Source organism: Microcebus murinus, chromosome 8 (genome assembly GCF_040939455.1).
Source record: "Microcebus murinus isolate Inina chromosome 8, M.murinus_Inina_mat1.0, whole genome shotgun sequence".
NCBI lineage: Eukaryota > Metazoa > Chordata > Mammalia > Primates > Cheirogaleidae > Microcebus > Microcebus murinus.
This window is the reverse complement of record NC_134111.1, coordinates 66,382,839-66,404,779: the sequence shown is the minus strand read 5'-3', so window position 1 is coordinate 66,404,779 and position 21,941 is coordinate 66,382,839. Positions and strand designations below refer to the sequence as shown.

The following is a 21,941-nucleotide window of genomic DNA, read 5'->3' as shown; positions in this document are numbered from 1 at the left end:
CACAACTGCTATCTTAGACTATTTATTTTCTTTCTTTTATTTTTTTGAGACAAGGTCTCACTATGTTGCCTAGGCTGGTCTCAAATTTCTGGGCTCAGGCAACCCTCCCAACCCAGGCTCCCAAGGAGCTGGGATTACAGCCGTGCGTCCTGCATCTGGCTTCAGACTATTTTCTTAACATACTGTAATTTGTCATCATTATGTTGGAATCCAATGACTAGAGGCTGTCAACTGATATTTGTTGAGCACCTACTATGTGCTAGGCATCATTCTAGGCACTAGTGGCACAGTAAAAAAGAAAATGCCACTTAGCTTAGATGTCATACCAAACAAATTTTAAAAAACCACAATCTGACTAAACTTAGATAAACCTTAGATTCCAGGGTCATGTTTAGACTATCTTCTGAATCTGGAATTTGTATTATGAGTAACAAAGGACCAACACTTTGTTCCTTTGGTCCTTCAAATGCTTTGAAAAAGCATTTCCACGTTACCTCCCGTATATACTCCTCTTGCTCTTCTTTAAGGGTAAGTTCAATGAAGATCTGTTGCAGCTTCTCATTACAATAATTAATAATGAACTGCTCAAAGCTGTTGTCCTGTATGAAGAAAACAAAAAAACCCTTATAAATCATGTCACTAGTTCTCCCATAACAGTAACACTCAGACATCTCAATCCATGAGAAATGCCACACATGGTCTTTCAGATTTAACTGCGGCCCAGCACACGGCTCCTAGGACAGACGCTTGCCCATTGTAGCACTCAAGGAATGCTTCACGAATGAATGAAGTATACACGAATGATGCAGCATTTGAAGGATGAAGATTTTTAGTTGACGGAGAAACACCCCACACATGGTTTAAAAAAAATTCCTCTGAAGGATCAGCAAAGACACAGTGATATTTACAATTTCTGTCACCAAGTTCTCAAACTTCCATTCTCAGGTGAAACTTTAGAGCTCAAGAAAGGCCTTCTGACCAGACCTCTTAACACCCTCCACCCCCCTGCCAGGGTCAGCTCCCCCACTCTGACTCTTATGCCCTGGCTCTTTTTATAACATGTTCAATGAACACATGTGTATGTAAGTGTACACATGTGCTGGTTAGTTCCATACTCATCTGCTTCACTAGGCTGTACGTTCCTTAAGGGCAAGGTGACCACATTCTCTTGTTCACTGTATTCCTCTGCCTTGCACAGCACCTCACACCTAGCCAGTACTCAATATGAACTGGAAGAGTGAATGAATGAAGTTCCTACCAAATAGAGACCCAAGGGAATTAAACCATCAAGATCATCTCCCTAGCTAGAAACGGTCTCTCTCTTCTCAGAAGGCCAAACACATTTGATCCCTCTTAATGTGTTGCAGCAGTTTCTTCTCCATATTAGAGTTATCTCTTATGACTTTTCTGAGAAAAGCTCCACGCCAAAATCATTTCTGAACAATCCACAGGGCTTAATGTATTGCTGTACATATTGAGAGTACAAAGCACATGTCTGTTGAGTGAATACATTTTACCTTCCAGGAAGAGGTAGATCTGGCACTAAAACTTGTTATTTTCACCTGTCTCTCCCCTTTGCCAAGTGGGAGCAAGGGACAGTATGACTCTTTCTCCCACCAAAGTGGCCTGTCCTGGTCTAATGAGCAAGGAATGTCTACATGCAATGGTGTCACTGAAGCTCGCCGCTCCTTGTGGATATGCACAGCAACAGGCCTTCAGATCTCTCCATAAATGACAGAAGGGAAGAAGCCATAGAGCTTTTTGAAAGTTGATTTTTTAAAATCAACTTTGGTCCTACTTGGGAAAATTTTTAAATGATACTTATGATGCAACATCTGACTACATTTTCTCCTGGGAGTCAGCTATGGATTTCTAATCACCAGTGATCAACTGCTCAAAGGAAGTTTTTAACTCTAAACTACAAGTGACACATGTGAATACACTATCACTGACTTGACTTGTTAATGCTAAATCTAGTCCAGGATAAAAGTTTATTTTTTTAAATCCTGAAGTTTCTTACTAAAGGGTAAACATTTATTTTCAATACTTTCAACAAATATAGTCTCAGACACAAAGGGTATTCCTCAGTATTTATTTTCACACAAATATTTTAAAACCCTGTGCTCAAATCCTCAGAGCCAACAATTGTGATTAGAAACTGAAGTGAGTCTGGCATAGATGCCTTATTATTATTATTATTATTAGCATAAAGACATTTTATATATGAGAAAAATCTAGCCTTTTGGTTTGGTAATATATGTCCTTATATAATGCAACTACCACAAATTAAAAACTTATAAACAAAATTAAAATGTTAATAGTTTACAAGAGCAGATCTTTGGTTTGTTTTAGAAAACAAACTCATGGAGTAAATCTTTTCTGTTATTTGGCAAGTCTGTGCCCATGGAGCGATTTCAACCCAATTATGCTAAATCATCAAATGGCAATTAATGAGGAGAAGGAAGGAGAAAGCAACTAGTGTCCTCAGACACACTGGTGGCCATGGACAGCTTGAAGTACACTTCTAAAACAGGACTATGAAACACACAAGCAGATTAGAAACCAGAGGCAAAGCTTCACAATTATAACACAACTTAAGGAATAAGTCAAAGCTAAATTAAATTTGTCTTTAATCTTTAAAAATTCCTGAATGAATTCTGTATTTCATATCCACACAGTTAATCAACAACCATTTACTGCAAAACTCACACAGCTAGAGAAGCTATTAACACAGGAGCATGCAACAGACCGCACTGCAAACAGTTCATACTTACTGCATTCTGGTGCAAAAAGGGACAGATTACACGAAATGCAGTCAGTTCTTAATTAGCAATGAACTTCTAAAAGTAAACACTTATTGATAGTTATTCATTGTCACAAATGACAGCTTTTACCATTCAAGCTATAGTTTTAATTGCCATAAAACTTTAGATCAAGACACATGTCCAATCAATTCAAAAGACAAGACCACAATACCTACATGTGGTATCTCAACTGTGGTTCTGCTAGAGGAGAGCTATCCAAGACAAAAATACTTTGACTGAAATAATGATAAATCATGTAACTGACTGAAGCTTTAAGGCTTCAGAATCTAATGCTTCTAATTCAAAATTATCAGGAAAAAGAAAATGTACATGACATTTCTCCAAGGCCAGCATCCACCGAAAGAGTCAGCAGCAGGCCAGGTGCAGTGGCTCACACCTGTAATCCTAGCACTTTGAAAGGCCAAGGCAGGAGGATCGGTAGAGGCCAGGAGTTCAAGACCAGTGTGAGCAAGAGTAAGACCTCATCTCCATAAAAAATACAAAAATCAGCTGGGCATAGTGGCATGTGCCTGCAGTCCCAGCTGCTTGGGAGGCTGAGGCAGAAGGATCACTCGAGCCCAGGAGTTTGAGGTTGTAGTGAGCTTTGATGATGCCACTGCACTCTAGCCCTAGCCCAGGCAAAAGAGCAAGACCCTGTCTTCTCCAAAAAAAAAGAGAGTCAGAGTTAGTTGGCAGATTACCAAACAGTGAAGAGATCCAGTAAGATCCAGAAGTACCTCCTTTTTCCCGCCCCAGTCCTATATGGTACTGTACTAAAAGGCCTCCCCTTCAAAAATAAACAAGGTGGCAAGGAGAGAGTGTTCTCCTGGAGATAGCCAAGGAACAAAAACTTGACTCTCCAACCTTATTCTGATGCTAAAAATTAAAAAAACAAAAAACCTCCATACAGAATAGCACAATCATCAACATAGAAATTAATTTACTTTCCCATAGCAATCAGCATCTACTGCAAACAAACCTTCAAACCCTCCAAAGTATGTCAAGAATCACCAGGGTGCTAATTACTGCTGAAAGTGAAGGCTAAAGACACATCTTTTGTGATCTAAGTTGTTGGCATTGGTCAAATTTGGAGGGAAATGGGACTTCACACATGATTTAAAATAACTTGCAAAAATTTAGTGAACGAATAATAACTTGTAGAAAATCAAGGAACAGCCTGGTAAGATTTCATAGAACTCCGACTTATATAGGTCTGACACCTTGTTCCATTTACATAGGTATTAAATTAACACCAGGTTGTTCAACTTGGGTCCCCTTCCCCTTCATAAATTAGATAAACTGTGTCTAGAAACCATCACATAAATATGAAGGCCTCAGAGCAACTTTATATTTGGAGACTTTCTTTAGTTTGTCAAGCCAGCAGTGTGAGCAGCCAGCAGTCCCTGGGCTGGGCAGCTCTCCCATGTGTGGGTCTCATGAATCAAAGACTCCAAAGGAGGAAGTGGGCAGAGGCTTGTCCTCATGAATGACTCATCTCTGTCTCCAGTTTTCTACCCATGCTCCACGCATGCAATTTTTCTCTATTGTCTTACCCACATTTATCCCTAAAGACTGAGGGATAAAAAGAAAACGTTAAGAAGCATCTTCAAACAAGTACATCCTGAGATCTCTGTTCTACAATCCCCCAGAATGCAGCTCAGACTGCTTTAGAGAACACAGGTAAACTGCAAAGTGTCTGAGTTCTATGCTATTCTATTTCACACTGTATTTTGTTAACTGCAGATTGGGATAGTGAGCACTTACTATGTTTAGAAGGATATAATATATCCAAATCTTAAACTCTAGGGCTTCTTTCAAAGATTCTAGACTTTGAGTCCACCCTTTCAACATCAAAGAAACAGAAAATCATACTCCCCATAGAGTTTATAACTGGTTTATACTCACAAGCATCAATCACAAACTTTCCATGTGGAATGATTTTGAAAAATGTATCAAAAATACTGGCCTATATGTATATTCTCTTCAGCAACAGAGAAGGCTAATGATATTTTATACTCCTTAAGGAACACATATTTTTAAAATTCTTACACACTTTACACAATAAATATTGAAAGGAAGATAGCAAATACAGGAAGCAGCTCTATCCCCTCTGTATTTGGGATGGTGAGATGAGAAGTGTGCAAGTGAATATTTGTGTCAAAAACAGTGAGCAGTTCACACACAAAGACCATGACTTATTTAAGCAAAAAGTACTGTTAATTATATAAAATGTTATATTTCAGCACTTTCATTTGAAATCAAATTTTGGATAGGATCTGTTGGACTGGGTTTCTAAATTTTACATACAATGCAGCCTCTTGTATAATAAATGAAACAATAAATTCATAAGTGAGATAATTTATCTAGTTACAGGATTTTTAGCCTAATATCACTGCTTTAGAGAAGTTGGGCTATATTACTGCTGTAAAATGTGCTGTTGGTCCTAACAAAGATTTATTTGGTTAAGGCCTTTGGCAGCCCCTGATTATAATGCTATTCCTATAGAAAAATATAATACACTTAATCACAATTCATTTTTAAATATCACGATATCAAGAAATAGGCTCCAAATCAAGAACTAATTTTTTTTCAGAAAGTAAACTTTTAAAAAAAATCCTCAAAATATATGAGAAAAATATTTAATAATAAGTATTCTACTTTTTAGCCATTTACAAAATTGAATGATTGCCTTAGTTGTAGGAAAATTCTCTTTAAATATATAACATTTTTCTTCTAGGTATATATGCAAATAGAGCAAATTTTAAGAAAACAGTGTTATAGTGCTTAAATGTTTTTAAACAGGCTTTCATTTAAAAAGTTAGAGCAAGAGTAATGATGTACATATATATTATGAACCACAGTTAAAATAGCACCATTTTCGTTTTTAAACCTGCTTTAAATTGTCTCCTGTTTCTTTAACTGTAAGTTCTCTAGCACACGAAGAACAAAATTAAAGGCCCAAAACTAGAAGAGAAGGTGTTGACTATAATCAGAATTAAAAACAATTTAGAAAACAAGTCCAATGATCGATGTACTAGGCTACATTGACTCTTGCACAAGAGTTAGATTGTTTTATTTGAAACAATTATTTCCTCTAGCTTGTCCTATTCTTACTGTATATAGGTCACTTTCAATAAGGTGCATAAAGGCGCAGTTAAAAATAACTAGCACTTTGCTTGTATGAAACTAGCTCAACTGTATGAAAAGTGAAATAATCAGCTACCACTGCCTGCTTTGGTCTACAGAACATGAATGATTAATTAGATTATGCTAGTAAGCCTCCTGCCAACTTTAATACCTGTCAGATAAGTACTTAGAAAAAGAGCTGAATTAATGTAGATTGCTCAACTTACTTTTGAATTTAATATTTTTTTTTTTAAATATCATTTGTTCTTTTATGGAGATGCAACAAATACTTCTTAGAAGACATAGATCATGTTTTCAGTTATAAGAATATCCAAACTTAATGGTGTGGAATTGGAGTATTTGGATTATAATCTTCTTCCTTTGGAAAGCTGGTCTTATGTTCTACTAGGATTTACATACAGCCACATTGTTTTTTCCTCTATGAATTTAATTCATATCACTTTATTTTTGGTATCAATGTTCCACTCCTCTGTTTTCCAAACTGACATCGGATCACATGCAGCCAGCAAGGCAGGGCTTATTCACCCAGCTGGTACTGGAATGTTTTGCAGTCAAATCCATGTGTCATCATCCCATGGTTTAATGCATCCATTTCCCTCTTCCGTTTAGAGACAGACCAAAAGGAATGAAAGGTTTCCACCAGCTCAGCTAAAAAGCATTTTCATGGAGACTCTCAGTGGGGTCACGAGGCAGAATTAGACACATTAAAAAAAAAACATTCTGGCCCTTTATGGTCCAGTTTTTAAAGTGACGCCCAGGGTATGCTAAAAGGCAGAACTCTTAAACTCTACAGCTAATTTTCACTGAAGAACAAAGGAAAAAAAATGAACTTTATACTCTTATCCGTTTATTTTCACTTGGGTGGAAAGTTTCATTTTTACATTGATGTGGATCTGAATACTTTTCTATACCCTGACCCCTTGTACTTCAGCTTGCAGTACTTTTAAGTCCTTAATTATCCTGGTTTCTCAATGGTAAATACTATGCACTTCCTGATGTTTCTATGAGCTCTAACATTGCTGAGAATCCAGGAAAATGTAGGCTTATATCTGGGGTGTGTATGTGAATAATTTCTTAAGAGAAGAGACAAAAATTTTGTAATCCTATGTCAAGAAGTAAAAGTATCTAAAAAAGCACTTAAGCAAATCTCTATTCTGACTTCACCCCAAATAAATGTATTTATAAAATAAATAATAAACGGGGTATTAAAATCAAAATGCTTGAAGATTAATCTGAGATTAGGAAACTGGAGAGAATATCTAATTATAACAAAAAAATAAATCTTAATTCTCTGAAGGAACTGGATGGGGGAGAGAAAAACAAAGCATTTACTACATAGAGAAGGAAAATTAACTTTTAATGATGTTATGGCCATTGTAAGGTTTGCTATAGACATATAATTGACTGGATTTGGCCTTGGCTGAAAGTTTTGTTTAAAAAGAATAAAAATGTAACTTGTTTGGTTTTAAGAATATTATTTATGCACAGATTAGATTTCTATATAGATGAACAGCAGGTAAGGCTTGCTTTTTTGCAAGGGCATTTCATACAGAGGTCAAATAGCATGAACACCACATATATTTGGAATTTACAGTTCACTCTGGAGTTTATGTCTACTAGAGCATTTGGTCTCAACCGTGACTGCACACTGGGATCACCTTGGAACTTGAAAAATACTGCTGCTCGGGCCCTACCCCCAGAGCGTCTGATATAACTGGTCTGGGTACAGCCTAGACACCTGAATTTTCAAAGGCTTCCCAGGTGAATCCAATTTGCAGCTAAGTGTGAACTTCTGACCTAGAGTATTCCTCTGAAGAAAGGGAGAAAAGCACTTAGAAATATATTAAAGTCTCTAGTGGTAACAGTGTTGAGAAAATGATGGTATAACTCGCAGAAGGAAGACATGTTCAGCAAGATAGGCTTGGAGAGAAACCTGAATTAACCATATGTGAAAAATATTCCTGGACTGCGAAGGGGATTTTACCCAGTGCTAAGTTTAAGGATGTTTTTACCCAGGAACATCCAACTTCTATTCTGATTAGGTCTGCAGCAAACATACCTAGAAAAGTAATCTAGTTTCCTGTAGACCTTCCTACCCAATAGGCTGTATCCTGCAGCAACAGGCTCTCACTCTTAGGGCCACGACTGTAAGCTGCACGCAGACAAGGAGCACCTCTGTTTTCTCCTGGCATCTGGTAAATAACAAATACTTGAGAAATGACTCATATTGTTCATGAGGTATAACCCAGTTTCCTTAGAGTGCTGTATGGGTTCTCTTTCCCATGGCTAGTTAGATATTAGGACCTACTGGAAGAGGAAGCTAAGTGGATATCCCAGCATAATGCCATTATCCTATTTTTAAAAGTTTCCAGGTATTATGACATGACATTAAGCACCCGTCCACTGGCTTAAAAGCAATGTCTTTTTCTGGCAAAATTAAAATAAAATCAGTTTCTTTTATTTTAGAAATATCACTGAATTCTAGTCTAACTTTCTAGTGAAATCTCTGCTTACCACCTGCCCTGCTCATGAAACCGTTTAAATCTAGATCCGCAATGTGCCAGGTAAGAAATATTCTTCCCTGCCAACTCTGAAGAATCACTTTGACATTTCTGTCCATTTAGCGACAGTGACCTGAGGTCTTGCTAGAAATAAATTAACTTTGGCAGAGTGATTTCTGAGCATACTCAAGCAATTCTCCTTACTCACAAACCTTAAATTCTTCTCTTTTACCAAAAGACTGGCAGCTTTCCTTTGCAGATTCTGCTAAAGGGGCAGCAGTACAAGCAGACTCTGTGCTGAAGGGCTGTGTGCTGGGGGCACGATGGGGGCCAGCGGCCAGCACACACGCTTCCACCTGGGAAGGCTCCAATGCCGGCCAGGAGCTTGAAGTGATGACAAGAGCGGGGAAATAGGGGAGTCAGAGATTTATCACAATGTTTGTTTTTTTCCTTATTTCCAGATATTGGGGAACCTGTGAGTTTGGGGGAGAAATGTAAAGAAATGGTATTGGTCTCACCCCTAGTAGGAAAGAAAAACCATAAATGAAAACATTAGGGGCCTTGGGTTTAAGTCCTGGGCCTACCACTACACGTAGCCATGTAACTTGGGGGAGTTACACGAACTTCAGGGCCTTGCTTTCTCATCTGTAAAATGGGAATAACAGTAACAGTTACTTTGTGAGGTTATTTTGTGAAAATTAAATCAGACCATCCACACAACACTTACCATAAGGCTTGCATACAGTCCGTCCTTGGTAAGTATTTACCCCTAGCTACTAAATGTGAAACATGACTGAGGGAGAACATACTATTATAAAAATGACTACTATTAAGAACAAGGCATTTGCTAGAAAAGTCAGCTGCAGAGAATACTCTGATGCTTTCCTCTATGATTCCGTGACCCTAATCTTCTGGAACCCATAAATTCTTTGGGTGGTCATTCTGAGCCTAGTTATGTAAAGAAATTCACAAATCATTACTTGGGGAGAATTAAGAAAGGAGGGGCCGGAACTACTTGTTATTTCCAGGAAGCAAACTAAAACACCACTCCTAAAAGCAAGAATAAGTGTTTCAGTAGGTCCTTAAAACTGCTTCTAAGTGTCAGAGTTAGCAAGAAGGTAGAAAGGAAATTCTAATATAAGTGTCTAATGTTTAAATATTTAATTTGTAGCAAGATGGAATCATTTTTAAAAATTCACTATGAACTTCAGCAGAAAGTATTTCAACCTCTGCAGCAGAATTCATCATCACAAGATCACAGCTGGAGGAGACCTGGAGGAGACAGAATGAATCGCCTAATCCAGACCCTGTGTCCCTGAGTCTCAAGGATGAAATGATCAGCCCGGCAAGGCCAGGACCCACAGCCAGCCATCCCCTTCCTGGCTTTTCCCGTGGCACCAACCTGCCTCACTTTCCAAGCAATCTACAAATGAGAAAACGGCCACAGGCATAAATAATCCTGTAGCTCATGAGAAGCCTCACGGTACGAATTCTAAATTTCCAATTTCAGAAGTACTAACACAAGAAGTTCTTTTAAAACAGCACTGTCTATGGCTCTCAGCACTTAACACACAAACACATACACACACAACCAAATTTTGTTACATCTGCACAAAAGCTTATTTGTAGATTCAAAGTTATAACAAATGTCTATAAAATACAGGACTTAATTTCTAATTGTTATGCTTTAATAAAAGTGCTAGGAAGAAAATTTTTAAATCTTACCTCAAAAATTTCAAAGCCATAAATGTCCAGAACACCCATAACCTTCTTTCTCACTTTTGTTTGTGCCTTAAAAAAAAGTTTCAAATTAATGGGTTAATTTAGGCATAAAATGTAACATGATAAGCATCTGAGGAGGATAGACATATATTACAGATTAACTGTGTTTCTTAACTAGGAGAATAACTGTAATTTGCATGGTTTTATTTTAAACTTACTTTATTTTAAACTTACTATTGGTATGGAATCTTTTAAAAAATTTTAATAATAGGTGATTTATTCTAAGAAGGTATTAGTCTTAATTATTAAAAAAACAAAAAACAAAACTGAATCTTACAAGAGGTAGAAGTTTTCAAAATCACCTAGTTCAACACCTCCATTTTAATGAGGAACACATTAACCTAGAGAGGTAAAGCGACCTTTTCAGCTAAATGTGTACAACTAGTTAGCAGATGAGCCGGACCAGGCTCTGGGACGCTGATTCTCTGAGTAACTCCACAAAAAACATTAGACCATTCACCAGTGAGAGACAACACACACAGCAAAACAGAATTAACAAAATCCCTGACAAATTTCAATCTTAAGGTAAATTCTTTTTAAGGAATAATCTTTATAAGTGGTAATAAATTACCTATTTACAATATTAAACTTTCTTCAACTTAATGTTTATACTGCAAATACCATTTATTACAACTGATTTCTTTGCATATAGAGATGATGTACCTTAATGCTTTCATTGATTCGATTTACCAACCATGAAAACAACCTGCTGTAGAGGTTTTTAGCCAGAGCATCACGGGCATAATAAGCCTATTAAAAGAGAAAGAAAAACTTAATGCCTACAATTGCCACAATGCTTAATTTCAATAAAATAAGGCAGGTGTATACTTTTAAATATTTAAAGCCCTTTTATTTCAATTTCTTATCAGAACCGGTTTTTATTATACTCTGGATAAACAGCAAGCCTTTAACAGGATTAGGCAAATTGTTTACACCCAGTTATATTTTTTCACATACGAAGAAGCTAATTCTAAATATTGCAAAAGCCTCCACCACAAAGATATTCATCTCAATGTTACGGAACAGAGGGAAATCAGAGGCAATTTAGAAGTCCAGCAATGGAAGGTAGTAAAATAAATACCCACCAAAAGGAATGTTACATAGTCATCGAAGAATGATGGTTATGAAAATTAGGTCATGAAATGGAAATGCTTATTTATGTGAAAACTAAAAAACTGTGTACTTAATAACAAATACTTTTTTAAACCCTTACACATAGGAAAGGAAATGCAAAGGAAATACATTAAAATGGCTTTGACTGATGGAATCTGTAAAATTTTTTTCTTTATTCACCCTTTTGAGTATTTAAAAAAATCTTCCACAATGAGTTCTTATAAGTTGTAGTATGAAATAAAGTTGTAGTATGAAATTATGTGCTCATTTATTTTTAAAGCTGTTTAGAGCTACTGGACAAAGCAGCAGCAGAAGACACGTCTATCTCTATGACTCTTGGCTTGGAATGCAACAGCTGGAGGAAGCGAGGAGTGGACGGGAGAACCCAACAGCCCTCAGTGTGCCCGGCGCCCTTGGCACGCAGTGAGTGCCAGTCAGATGTTGAATGCAGCCCTTCTGGGAGGCCTGGGAGGAGTGTCAGTAACAGCAGAAGGAACCCGGCCTTGGGAAGGGAAAGCTCAAGGTTTTTGTTCCTGTTTTTAACATGCCGGCCAGATGTGTATATTTTGCTGCTTGTAAGTAGAAAGCCAGGTATTACTGTTAAAATGAACCAGCACTTTTTTATTTTATAAAGGACACAATTTGTTAGATTATGTAGGAATACCTTTTCCACATTTCTTGAGCGTAACAACTTTAGCAACACATTCACTTCCCTGGCAACATATCACAGCTGGAAAGAGCAACTTTTCCCTTCATCTGGCACTTCTGTGCTAATCCCCAACTTTCCTCCCTCAATCTCAGACAGTTACTCCAATCAGGCTTAGAAAATATTCTTAGGAGTTGGCAAAAAAAATGGGAGGGAGTCACTCCATAGTAGAAAATGCATATAAAATGCTATAACAGAAAAAAAAGCCAAAATATAATTTAAATGAATATCCTTTCCCCAATACCCTTTATTCTAGTTTTTACTTTCTTAAAATAGGTAATTTAAGTGCTTAGAGCAGTGCCTGGCTGATAGTCTATAGATACATTGATATTATGACTTTTTAAATATCCTTTTCCTCTACTACTACTTCACAAGCCCTTTCCCTTTTCTTCTTGTAAATGCAAGTTATCTCAAAACACACTATCTGAAAACACCATGTATTTGTAAATAAACCCTTTTTCATGTTAATGTCCTTTCAGCTTTTTTAGTTGTATGCTATCTGCTTCCAACAAACCATCATTTCAATATGCAACTGGACTGACAATGATAACGTCTTCTGGTAAACTACTTTATATTTTTTAAGTGTATTCTGAGCAAATATTAATCTTCTTTGCTTCCTTCAAACAAATTCTTGTGCCAAGGGATATCCAAGTGAAATGCTTCCAGGGACTATGTGATAGAAAGGAACAGAAAGTAGTGGCTTCTTAGTGGTTCGAGGATTTGTTCCAGGTTAAAGACACTCACATGCAAAATTTAAAAAGCAAACAAATGAAATCAAAGAAAAAACTACTCTTCAGTCAAATAAAAGAGGCCTATCAAGCTACATCTGACCCCATGGGCTGCCAATCCCTAACTTCTTGAGCCTGATTCATGCTATGTAATCTCCACTATAGTACCCCATAAAGCAGTAAGGACAAGAATGTTTATTCCCATTTAAGGATCACTAATAAGGTGTGCAGAATTGAGGGAAGACACCAAGTGTACTGACTGACCACCTCAGTTTCCAAGCACACTATGAAAAGACTCTGCATTTCTGTAGCTGCCTGAAGCTCACAGAGGTAAATGCCAGATGGAATCTACTTCAGAGAGGGCCGGGACCAGGGATGGCCCAGGACGGTATGTGCATGGCCCACTGTGCACAGGCATGCTGCCTACCCTCCAGGAGTTTAGAGGGGAGCTGGGGAGATCAAACGATCACAGACAGCACAATCAGAGGGCAGGTGCCAAACACAGAAGAAAAAGGAATTCAGAGAAGGGGGCTTTGGGGGGATTGATCAAAGAAGGCTCCTTGGGTGGGGTGCAATTGGGTGGACCATTTGGACAGGCAGAAGGAATGAGCAATGACATTCTGGGGGGGGGGGGTGATGGGCAAGCAGGAGCAAAGGCACCAGGTAAAAATAAGCATGGCATTTAGAGAACTAGCAAGGCATAAACTGAGATAAGCTGTGTAAGGTCAGATTCCAGAGGGCCTTGGAAGCCAAGGACAGAGTATGTAGTAGAAGCTGAATGATAACCTCCCTCATGGGTTTCCATTATTATAATACTCATCCTATCTGGGGAAAGATCTAAAGGCCTTGGGAAAATGAGGCATGAGTCAATAAAAATGATACTGGGCTCAAGAATTGAAGCTATGAGGAAAAGCTAATAAAACAAATCACTTCTCACAGAATAAAAACCTACTGGGCAATAAGATAGGTAGAACCAGATACCTGAACACTACATTAAAAAAAACTTGATTAAAGAGCTGAGTAATTGAGCTCAACTGCCAAATTCTTTTATTCCAAAGGTTAAAAAAATATGGAAAAGTTTTACCTAGTGATGTAAAGTGACTAAAATAAGCTTATAAAGTAAGAGGCACCTGGGCCTGGCTTCCACAAAGGATGATTAAAAAAGCAAGAGTAAAACACAATTTTAAAAAGACCCCAAATATATATGTTCCTAAAAGACCATCATAAACAACACGTGTTTTTCATAGCAATACTATGTACTTAACAACTCCCACGCTGGCTATTGAAAACGTCCAAACTCTGTGGTTCTCGAAATGTGATCCTGGACCAAGAGCAGCAGCAGTGTCACCTTTAAACTTATTAGAAATACAAATTCGTCAGTCCCACCTCAGACCTACTGAATCAAGCACACTGGAGGTGTGGTTTACAATCGAGTCCTCCAAGTGACTGATGCGCACTTGAATTTGAAAACTGCTGCAGTCTGCCCGATCTCTAACTCCAGACTTCACCTTTCCAGCAACACTGCTTTGAGCCCCTTACACTTATCTAAAGCTGTAGCCAAGCGTGAGCAATCCTTTTCTTGACATGTACTCCAAACCAGACTTTTCTCACGGTTATTTTTGTTTTGTTTTTTTGACATGCCCTTGCATCCATTTTTCATCCATGTAAACCCTTCGATCTTCTCCATGAAGTCTTCCTTAATCCCTTATTTCCCCACTAATGGTCTCCGTGGGGGCTTGCGCTGTGCAGGCTCTCTGCACCATTTTCTTGATTCAGTCAGTCACTCCCCATCTGAAACTAAGTAAGGCAGACTTGCACAGAATGACAGCAGAAGCAGTCATTTAGGAGGAAGGAAAGATAATGGTTACAGCTAGGAAAGGACTGCTACAAACCAAATTTCCATAAAGTTATAGTATTTGCCATAGCCAAATTAACTCACTAAAATAAAAAAGCAACACTGAAAGAAAGCTAAGGACATGCAGGCATTCTTGGGTTAGAGCAACAGAGAGAAAGCCACCCCACTGTCTTCCAGAGGCTTAGGGATAGTTAGGATGAGACAAAATACAGTTGGACAAAGTAGACCTGAGTGGGAAAAGACCTAAATTAGTCACTTTATTCTAGCCCAAATCAGCATTGACTGGTGGGAAAATGTCAAGGCCACAGGGTAAGACAAAGGGTTTACATTGAATGGGGCTCCAGAAGCCACCCGGGTACACAAGCATGCATGCGCCCACCCATCCATCATCCACCCATTTAACTTGAAGCAGAAGGGGAGAAGACAAAAGCTCAGATTTGTGTCTTAGAAAGATCTCACTGCCCTCAGTATAGAGGTTAGAGGGGGGACAATACAGAAGGCAGGGAGGCCAATTTAGCCACTTGACCACAAAACTGGCTTCTCCTACTGTCTTCTCCAAATCAGTAAATGACAACTCCATGTTTCCAGCTGCTTGGGCCAAAGGCATTGAATTATCCTTGACTCTTCTTCCTCTTATACCACATGTCAAGCCTTCGGCAAATCCTATTGCCTCAACCTTCAAATAACATCCAGAATGTGACCCCTTCTCAATGACTGCACTGTGACCACCTGGATCAAGCCCCCATCACGTCTGGGTTAATGCATGTCTCCTCAAAGGTCCCCCACATACAAACTCGCCTCCCCCCTTCCCCCCCCTCCAGACTGCAGCCAGAGCAGCCCTTTGAAATATAAGGCATCTCACTCCTCTTCTGCTCACCTACAACCTACTAGCTTGCTATATCATTTATTTATTGTCTAGTTCTCCCTGCCAGAATTTTAAGCTCCATGGCAGCAAAGATCCCTATCTGTTTAGTTTACCTCTATGTCCCCAGTGGCTAGAACAATCCCTGGAATATGGCACGAAAGTTGAGATAATAGCCTGCAAAAAACCATTCTTTTTATACTGATATAAAAATAGCACAGACTTTTTAAAAAACTCTCTTTTATAAATTATGCTTCACCCACCTGAGCCACGTTCAACGTAGTTGAAACTTTCTCCTGCTTGGCCTCAACTGTCCGGAAACTGAATGCCCGTTCTAGAACTGACTGATCAATGCCAGTCAACTCACAAATTTCTTTTAACTCTGTAGGGAGGAGACGGATGGACACAAAAAGTGACTGTCTATGTGTTGCCACTAGTCATTTTCAGGGCTTAGGTTGTTCTTTCTAAATCACATTCAAACTGAATAGTATAAAACGTGTAAATCAGAAAACTTAAAACTTAGCTGCAATTATATTTCTGCTCAGTTTCACTAGAAAACTTTTTTCAAACTAATGCAAAGCAAAACTTTCATTTCTAGATTAAAAACTGGGCAGATGTTCAAAGCAAGTTTCCTAAACAAAATGGATTCTCCACTGACTTACCATTTTTATCTTTGATTTTGCTTTCATCTAGGCCATTCACTCGAGATTCGGGCTTGAACTCGATGTTCCCCAGTTTCAACACGGCCGCCACTACCTCCAAGACAGACTCAGCTTCGTGATCCATAAAGCCCACGATCTGCATGGCATTCTGGGAGAGAAAGAAAAGCACCTGTTTTCCTTTTGTATTTTTTTTTTTAATGAATCATATAACAGAAAAAAAAAAAAAAAAAAACCTTAAAAGATAAAGCTATATTAAGGTCAGTGGCTTTCAACTGTGATTCAGGGAGCCCTAGGGGTACCCCGAATGCTGGGGCAGAGGGAATGCAAAGAAGAAGACCGAAGGAAGGGGAGCTGGGCACAGAGCCCTGGGTGCTCACTCCCACCTCAGCCACAGCGGCTTGCTTTATGCATTTTTTCACACTGGGGCTCTGCTACTAGAAACAAAACCAAACAAAAAGCTTTCACAACCTCCGGCAAGGAAAACCTCCTCACTTATTTTATATATCAGAAAGACTGTGGTTTGCAAAGGGGAAGTGCCTAGTCCAAGACACTGTGGGTAACAAGAGGGATTCATTCATTCATTCACAGATTTTTTCTGGAGTGCCAGCTATGTGCCAGGCAACGTGGTTATAACACTGATCTTGGACTCAAGTCTTAAACAAAATCATGTCCAGGAAATCAACAGATTATTGTTTCCATATGAGGATGTTTATATGGTTTTTAAAAATGATATACTCTAAGAAATACTTTCTCTTTGAAAACAGCTGGCTTCTTTTCCTTTTACATGACTAGGCTACATAGCAATGGGAGTAATGTAAAATTGTTTTTGTTGTTATGGAAAATTTCAAACACATACAAATTTTTTTGTTATACAAAAGTAGAGACAGCAGTAAGAGAACCCTCATGTCCTTTTCACTCACCCTCGATGACTAACTGATACCAGTCTTGTTTTATCTATAACCTGACCTCCCCCCCCCATCTCCACAGCTGTCTTTGGAAGTAAATCCCAGTCACCACATCACGTCATAACAGGAACAATTTTGAAAGAGTGTGCCACAGAAAGACCGAAGACAGAGTACAGTATTATTTAAAATCATTTCCTTTCTGATGAATGTGGAATGCTAATCATTCTGGTTTATGTATGAATTTTCTAAAACTGTATAAAAACAAGATTTTCTGTCTTAACAGTTTTGATTTAACATGCTTCAAGGGCAGTTTTCACACTTGGAAATGAATTTGGCTATAAAAACATTTGGAATTTAAACATTAAAAGAAGTCAAACCCCAGGACAATATAATAAGAAAGCTCCTTTTGATAAAGGGTAAAATTGCATGTTCTCATAAAGGCAAAGCCTTCACAATCTTGTGTGATTTTTGAGCCAATAAAAAAAAAAAATCAAGCTAATAAAAATACAATAAATTATTGTATAATTCTAAAACCTTAGAGAACATGAGTTACGCTTTAAAGAAAACTCAGAATTGTTACCAGTTCCCACTGAGCAATAGAGTGGTGTCCCATTTAAAGGTGAAGGAAAGCATTATATTTTACCCTGACGGTTCTGAAATTTGCTGCGTCGTCCACTCCATTAACTTTAGCTGAGTCCAGACTCAGGTAGTTGTATCTGCTGAAATCCCGCTCGAGTTTAAGTTTATCTGTTGAGTCATAAACACAAGTTGACAAATCACTTTAACAAATCTAATCATCTCCAGTATCTCATTCCTTTAGCTATCTCATTCACACAGATAAAAATGGGTAAATTTATACCTAACAGGTACAATGCACACTATCTGGGGGATGGGCACACTTAAAACATTGACGCAAACTGTACAAAGCAAGATCTGTAACCAAAACGTGTACCCCCATAAATATTCTGAAATTAAAAAAAAAAATGACTTTCATATGGAGTACTGAATCAAAAGAAAAACTGATACCCAAATATTAATAACCACGTTTTCTTAAAATCACTTTTATCACTGTTGTATATTATTACAAACTCTGCTTTTTTATTCTTTTTATACTTTTTTCTGGGTAAGTCCTTTCCTATATTTTTATAATATAAGATACCTTCAGTGTACTATTTCATTAATAACATGATGTCTGCCTAGTGAATCCTTCAACTTTGAGTATTTGGGTTCTCTCCAGTTTATAATAATAAATAAAGGGCAGTGATAAATGCCTTCATACAAATGTTTTTTTGGATTCTTTCAATTATTTTGTTGAAATATATTCCAAAAAGTGGTGGGAGTGGGTGGTAGGCTCTGATCACTTTGTGACTCTTACTTTGGATTGCCAATTAGTCCCCCAGGAAGAGGTCCTCGCTTTGAAGTGACATCATAGCACTAAGTGGACCAGTCACAACTCTGCTAACTTTATCCTTTTTAGTAACTTCTGCTAATATATGTACAGTAGTTACCTCAGTGCTGTTTTAATTTGCATTTATTTAGGATGATTTTTCCTGAGTGTTGCTGACTTTCCAAAGCTCTTCTTGTTTGAACTGTTAAATATTTGTTCAATACTTTCACTTGGCTATTGGTTATTGGCTACTGAATGCTATCCTTGTGTACTTAGATACTAATTCTCTAAAATATCCAAAGGTCAGATTTTTATATCTTGTGTCAGCTACAAATGTCTTCCCCACTATTTCTAAATCCTCGCCAAGCAATTTGCTTTTATATAACTGTACTCATTTACTGCTCCCTGATAGTTTTCTCTCTCCAGATGGAATAATTATATTTTTCCATTTTATTTTTTAAATTTATGATTAGTACCTCCACTAATATTTAGCTCTTCCAACCCATCTCAGCCATATGGCACAGTATTCGGTAAGGTTAGAGTTAGACATGAAACAAATGCTCAGGTGTGGAAGAAGCAAACACATCATGTTCCTCACTCCAACCACAGTCATGGAACAGTCTTAAAGAAAGGGCCAAGCACATGGAGTACATTTTAAAGAGAATGCTTTGGAAAATGCTGTAATGCCAAAAATTAAAACACAGAAACAGAGACTTACTGAGGAGCTCTTCAGAGGCACCAGAGAGCAGCTGATAGAACACATGGAAGTTTCTTTCACCTCTTGGTTGCTTAACAACCCGAGATTTCTCTAGAAGATCTAAAGAGAAAAAGAATTAGATCATAGTATAGTATTTGTTTCGCTTTCAAATCTACCAGGCTTTTCTTTCTCCCTCTTGCTTTCTTTTTTATTTTCTATTCTGTATTAATAAAATAAAATAATAAAAGAAGCTACATTTTCAGTTCTACTTTCAGAAAGAAGCACAACTCTAACGAAAAATCACCTAATAAATTAATAAACAAGCTAGGTTCTTTTGAAAATGAACATGTAAAATAAGTTCCATTCAACATGCTGATTAAACATAATATAGTTTTGGGGTTTTTTTTTTAGACAGGGTCTCACTCTGTCACCAGGGCTACAGTACAATGGTGTCATAACTCACTGCAACCTCATACTGCTGGGCTCAAGTAATCCTGCCTCCGCCTCCCAAGTAGCCGGGACTACAGTCATGTACCACCACACTGGGCTACTTTTTAAATTTTTGTAGAGATGGAATCTTGCTCTTGCTCAAGCTGATGAGAGTTTTTATACTAATATTCTTTTGGTTTTACATGATAGTAAATCCTTCAAAATATAACACTGCAAATTTAAGCAATGAAATACAATCCACTTAATAATTATAATGATAAAAATAAGTTAACACTTTTGAGATCTTCTGTGCTAAGTGCTTTATAGACATTATCTCATTGAATCTTCCCAACCATATTTTATAAGATATCATTTTATAGCTTAAAACATTGACAGTCCAAGAGTGTAAGTAACTCAGTAGCTGGTGGAACTAGGATTTGAAATCAGGCCATTTGACCCAAGTGAATATTCCACCTCATCCCTAATGCCCCAAGACCTGGGAGAAGTAAAGCAAATTTTTCAGATATATTGGAAGTCTCAGAGAATGAAAGACAGTTCTCAATTAATGGAATTTAATGCTATTTGGTAGTATATTTTCATTGACTCCAGATCATTTTAGAAAGAAAGGGAGAGAGGGAGGAAGGGAAGGAAGAAAAGAAGGGAAGGAAGGGAAAGAAAGAAGGAAAGGAAGGATGGGGAGGAAGGAAGGAGTCTTAGCACTATACAGCAGATAACAAAGTACGATGGAAGAGGATATTCCTGCCTGGAGTCCTGCTTATCACTGACCAGTATACAAAAGACTGTGCAGGCAAAGGACAACTTTAGTTATAAAATTCCAAATCGTAATGCCATTATTGAGCATTTGTAATTAATTCTAGAGAATACATACATTTGATTTCCAATCTAGTTGAAATCTAAAAATCCAATTTAGTTGAAATCTAAAAATCCTAAAAAGGGTGGGTAAGAGAGAGAATGATGTTCAACCTCTCTAAGAATGATCACTGAACTTTAAAATTTGTATTTCTGGAAACTACACCAGCATTTGTGGAGGCGCCTAGAGTTAAAGAATATATATTTGATGATTGGAAAGTCCTTGGGTGCTCCAAATACATAAGGTTGTTTGTAAGAATAAAGAGATGGATTATAAGAAAACATAAAATTAAGCCAACTAAAAAAAGAACCAAAATATGTAAATACAAAAATTATTAGAAACAAGATGCTATGAATTTTTCATTTTCATCACCAGCTCTCATATGACTGGGAAGACAGCCCATGTCCTAAAATCATAGATGGAGAATAAAGAAGACTTCATATTTAGAAAAAAAGAAAAAAAATGAAAATTGAAAAGTACAAGTGGGATATAACCTAGGGAAAAAAGGATTGTGTAATAGTCCCTCTCTCTAAAGAACTGAATGTTTCAATCAATTAGTAAGTAAATACTAACAGGTAGAGCAGAAGACACTAAGAGGTAATGACCAAAAAAGGCAGTATGATTTTACTTATCATGGGACTGAGCTTCTATGGGATTCTAAAAGTACAACGGTTTTAGAAGAAAAAACCACAGGGTGTGGCAGATTCTTCACTGAGAAGATAATCCTTATAGGAAATTCCTCAAGTCTACAAGAAAGTAACTTGACTACATAAAAAACATAACAAATGCTACAGCTTATTTCATCTATTCATGCACAAATTCCTTCAATCAACTCACTTACTGCTCACCCACTATGTGCCAGGAACTATTTGGGAATGAGCCCAGTACGACTGTAAACACAAAGCCCTTCCTCTTGGCTGAAATGTGGCTCCTGGTGACTCTTGCCACCCAAAACAACAGCAGCAGCTCTCCCCCATGTGAAATGTCCAGGCCCTTATGAGTGAGGAACAGGTGAGCCGCTGCCTTCTCACTTTCCTGCAGCTGCACCTTATAATGATGACAAATAATTGTTTGGAGCCACTTACATCATCACATTCCAAAAGAAAATGGTGGTAGTTCAAGACACAAACAGTATCTTCAAAATGCAAGTGATAAGACTACGCTGTGCGACAGCAACACACTGGCTAGCTAGTGGTTGGCACATTGTGAACGAATGCTCAAAGACACTTGAGGGTGCAAAATGGCAACAGTCAGGTCCAGCAGATAACCACCACCAAGTTAAAGATTAATATTCACTTGCACACCATGTGAAAAGGAATGTGGGCCGAATGTACTTCTTGAACCACACATGCTGATATGATCAGTGATGACTACCATATTCAAATATGAAACATAATACTGTGAGTGTTTAAAAGGAAAGGTGCAAAGGGGAACTTTCACTGACCTTCCGCTATGCATTCGGTGCTCTTCATCTCTTATCACATTCAACTCT

General features: G+C 37.7%; 1 protein-coding gene across 4 annotated transcripts in view; it reads right to left on the bottom strand.

Annotated features, from left to right (window-relative positions):
• The window catches only part of MYO1B (myosin IB), a 175,307-nt gene that overhangs the window by 40,877 nt on the left and 112,489 nt on the right, over positions 1–21,941 (bottom strand). For all 4 annotated transcript variants that reach the window (XM_012776932.3, XM_012776935.3, XM_012776937.3 and 1 more), the window contains exons 8-14: positions 19,171–19,269; positions 17,709–17,812; positions 16,161–16,308; positions 15,762–15,880; positions 10,898–10,984; positions 10,178–10,243; positions 495–599 (exon numbers count right to left, since the gene is read on the bottom strand). In XM_012776932.3, coding sequence (XP_012632386.1) covers positions 495–599; positions 10,178–10,243; positions 10,898–10,984; positions 15,762–15,880; positions 16,161–16,308; positions 17,709–17,812; positions 19,171–19,269 — 728 coding nt within the window. The remainder of the gene's footprint in view (positions 1–494; positions 600–10,177; positions 10,244–10,897; positions 10,985–15,761; positions 15,881–16,160; positions 16,309–17,708; positions 17,813–19,170; positions 19,270–21,941) is intronic.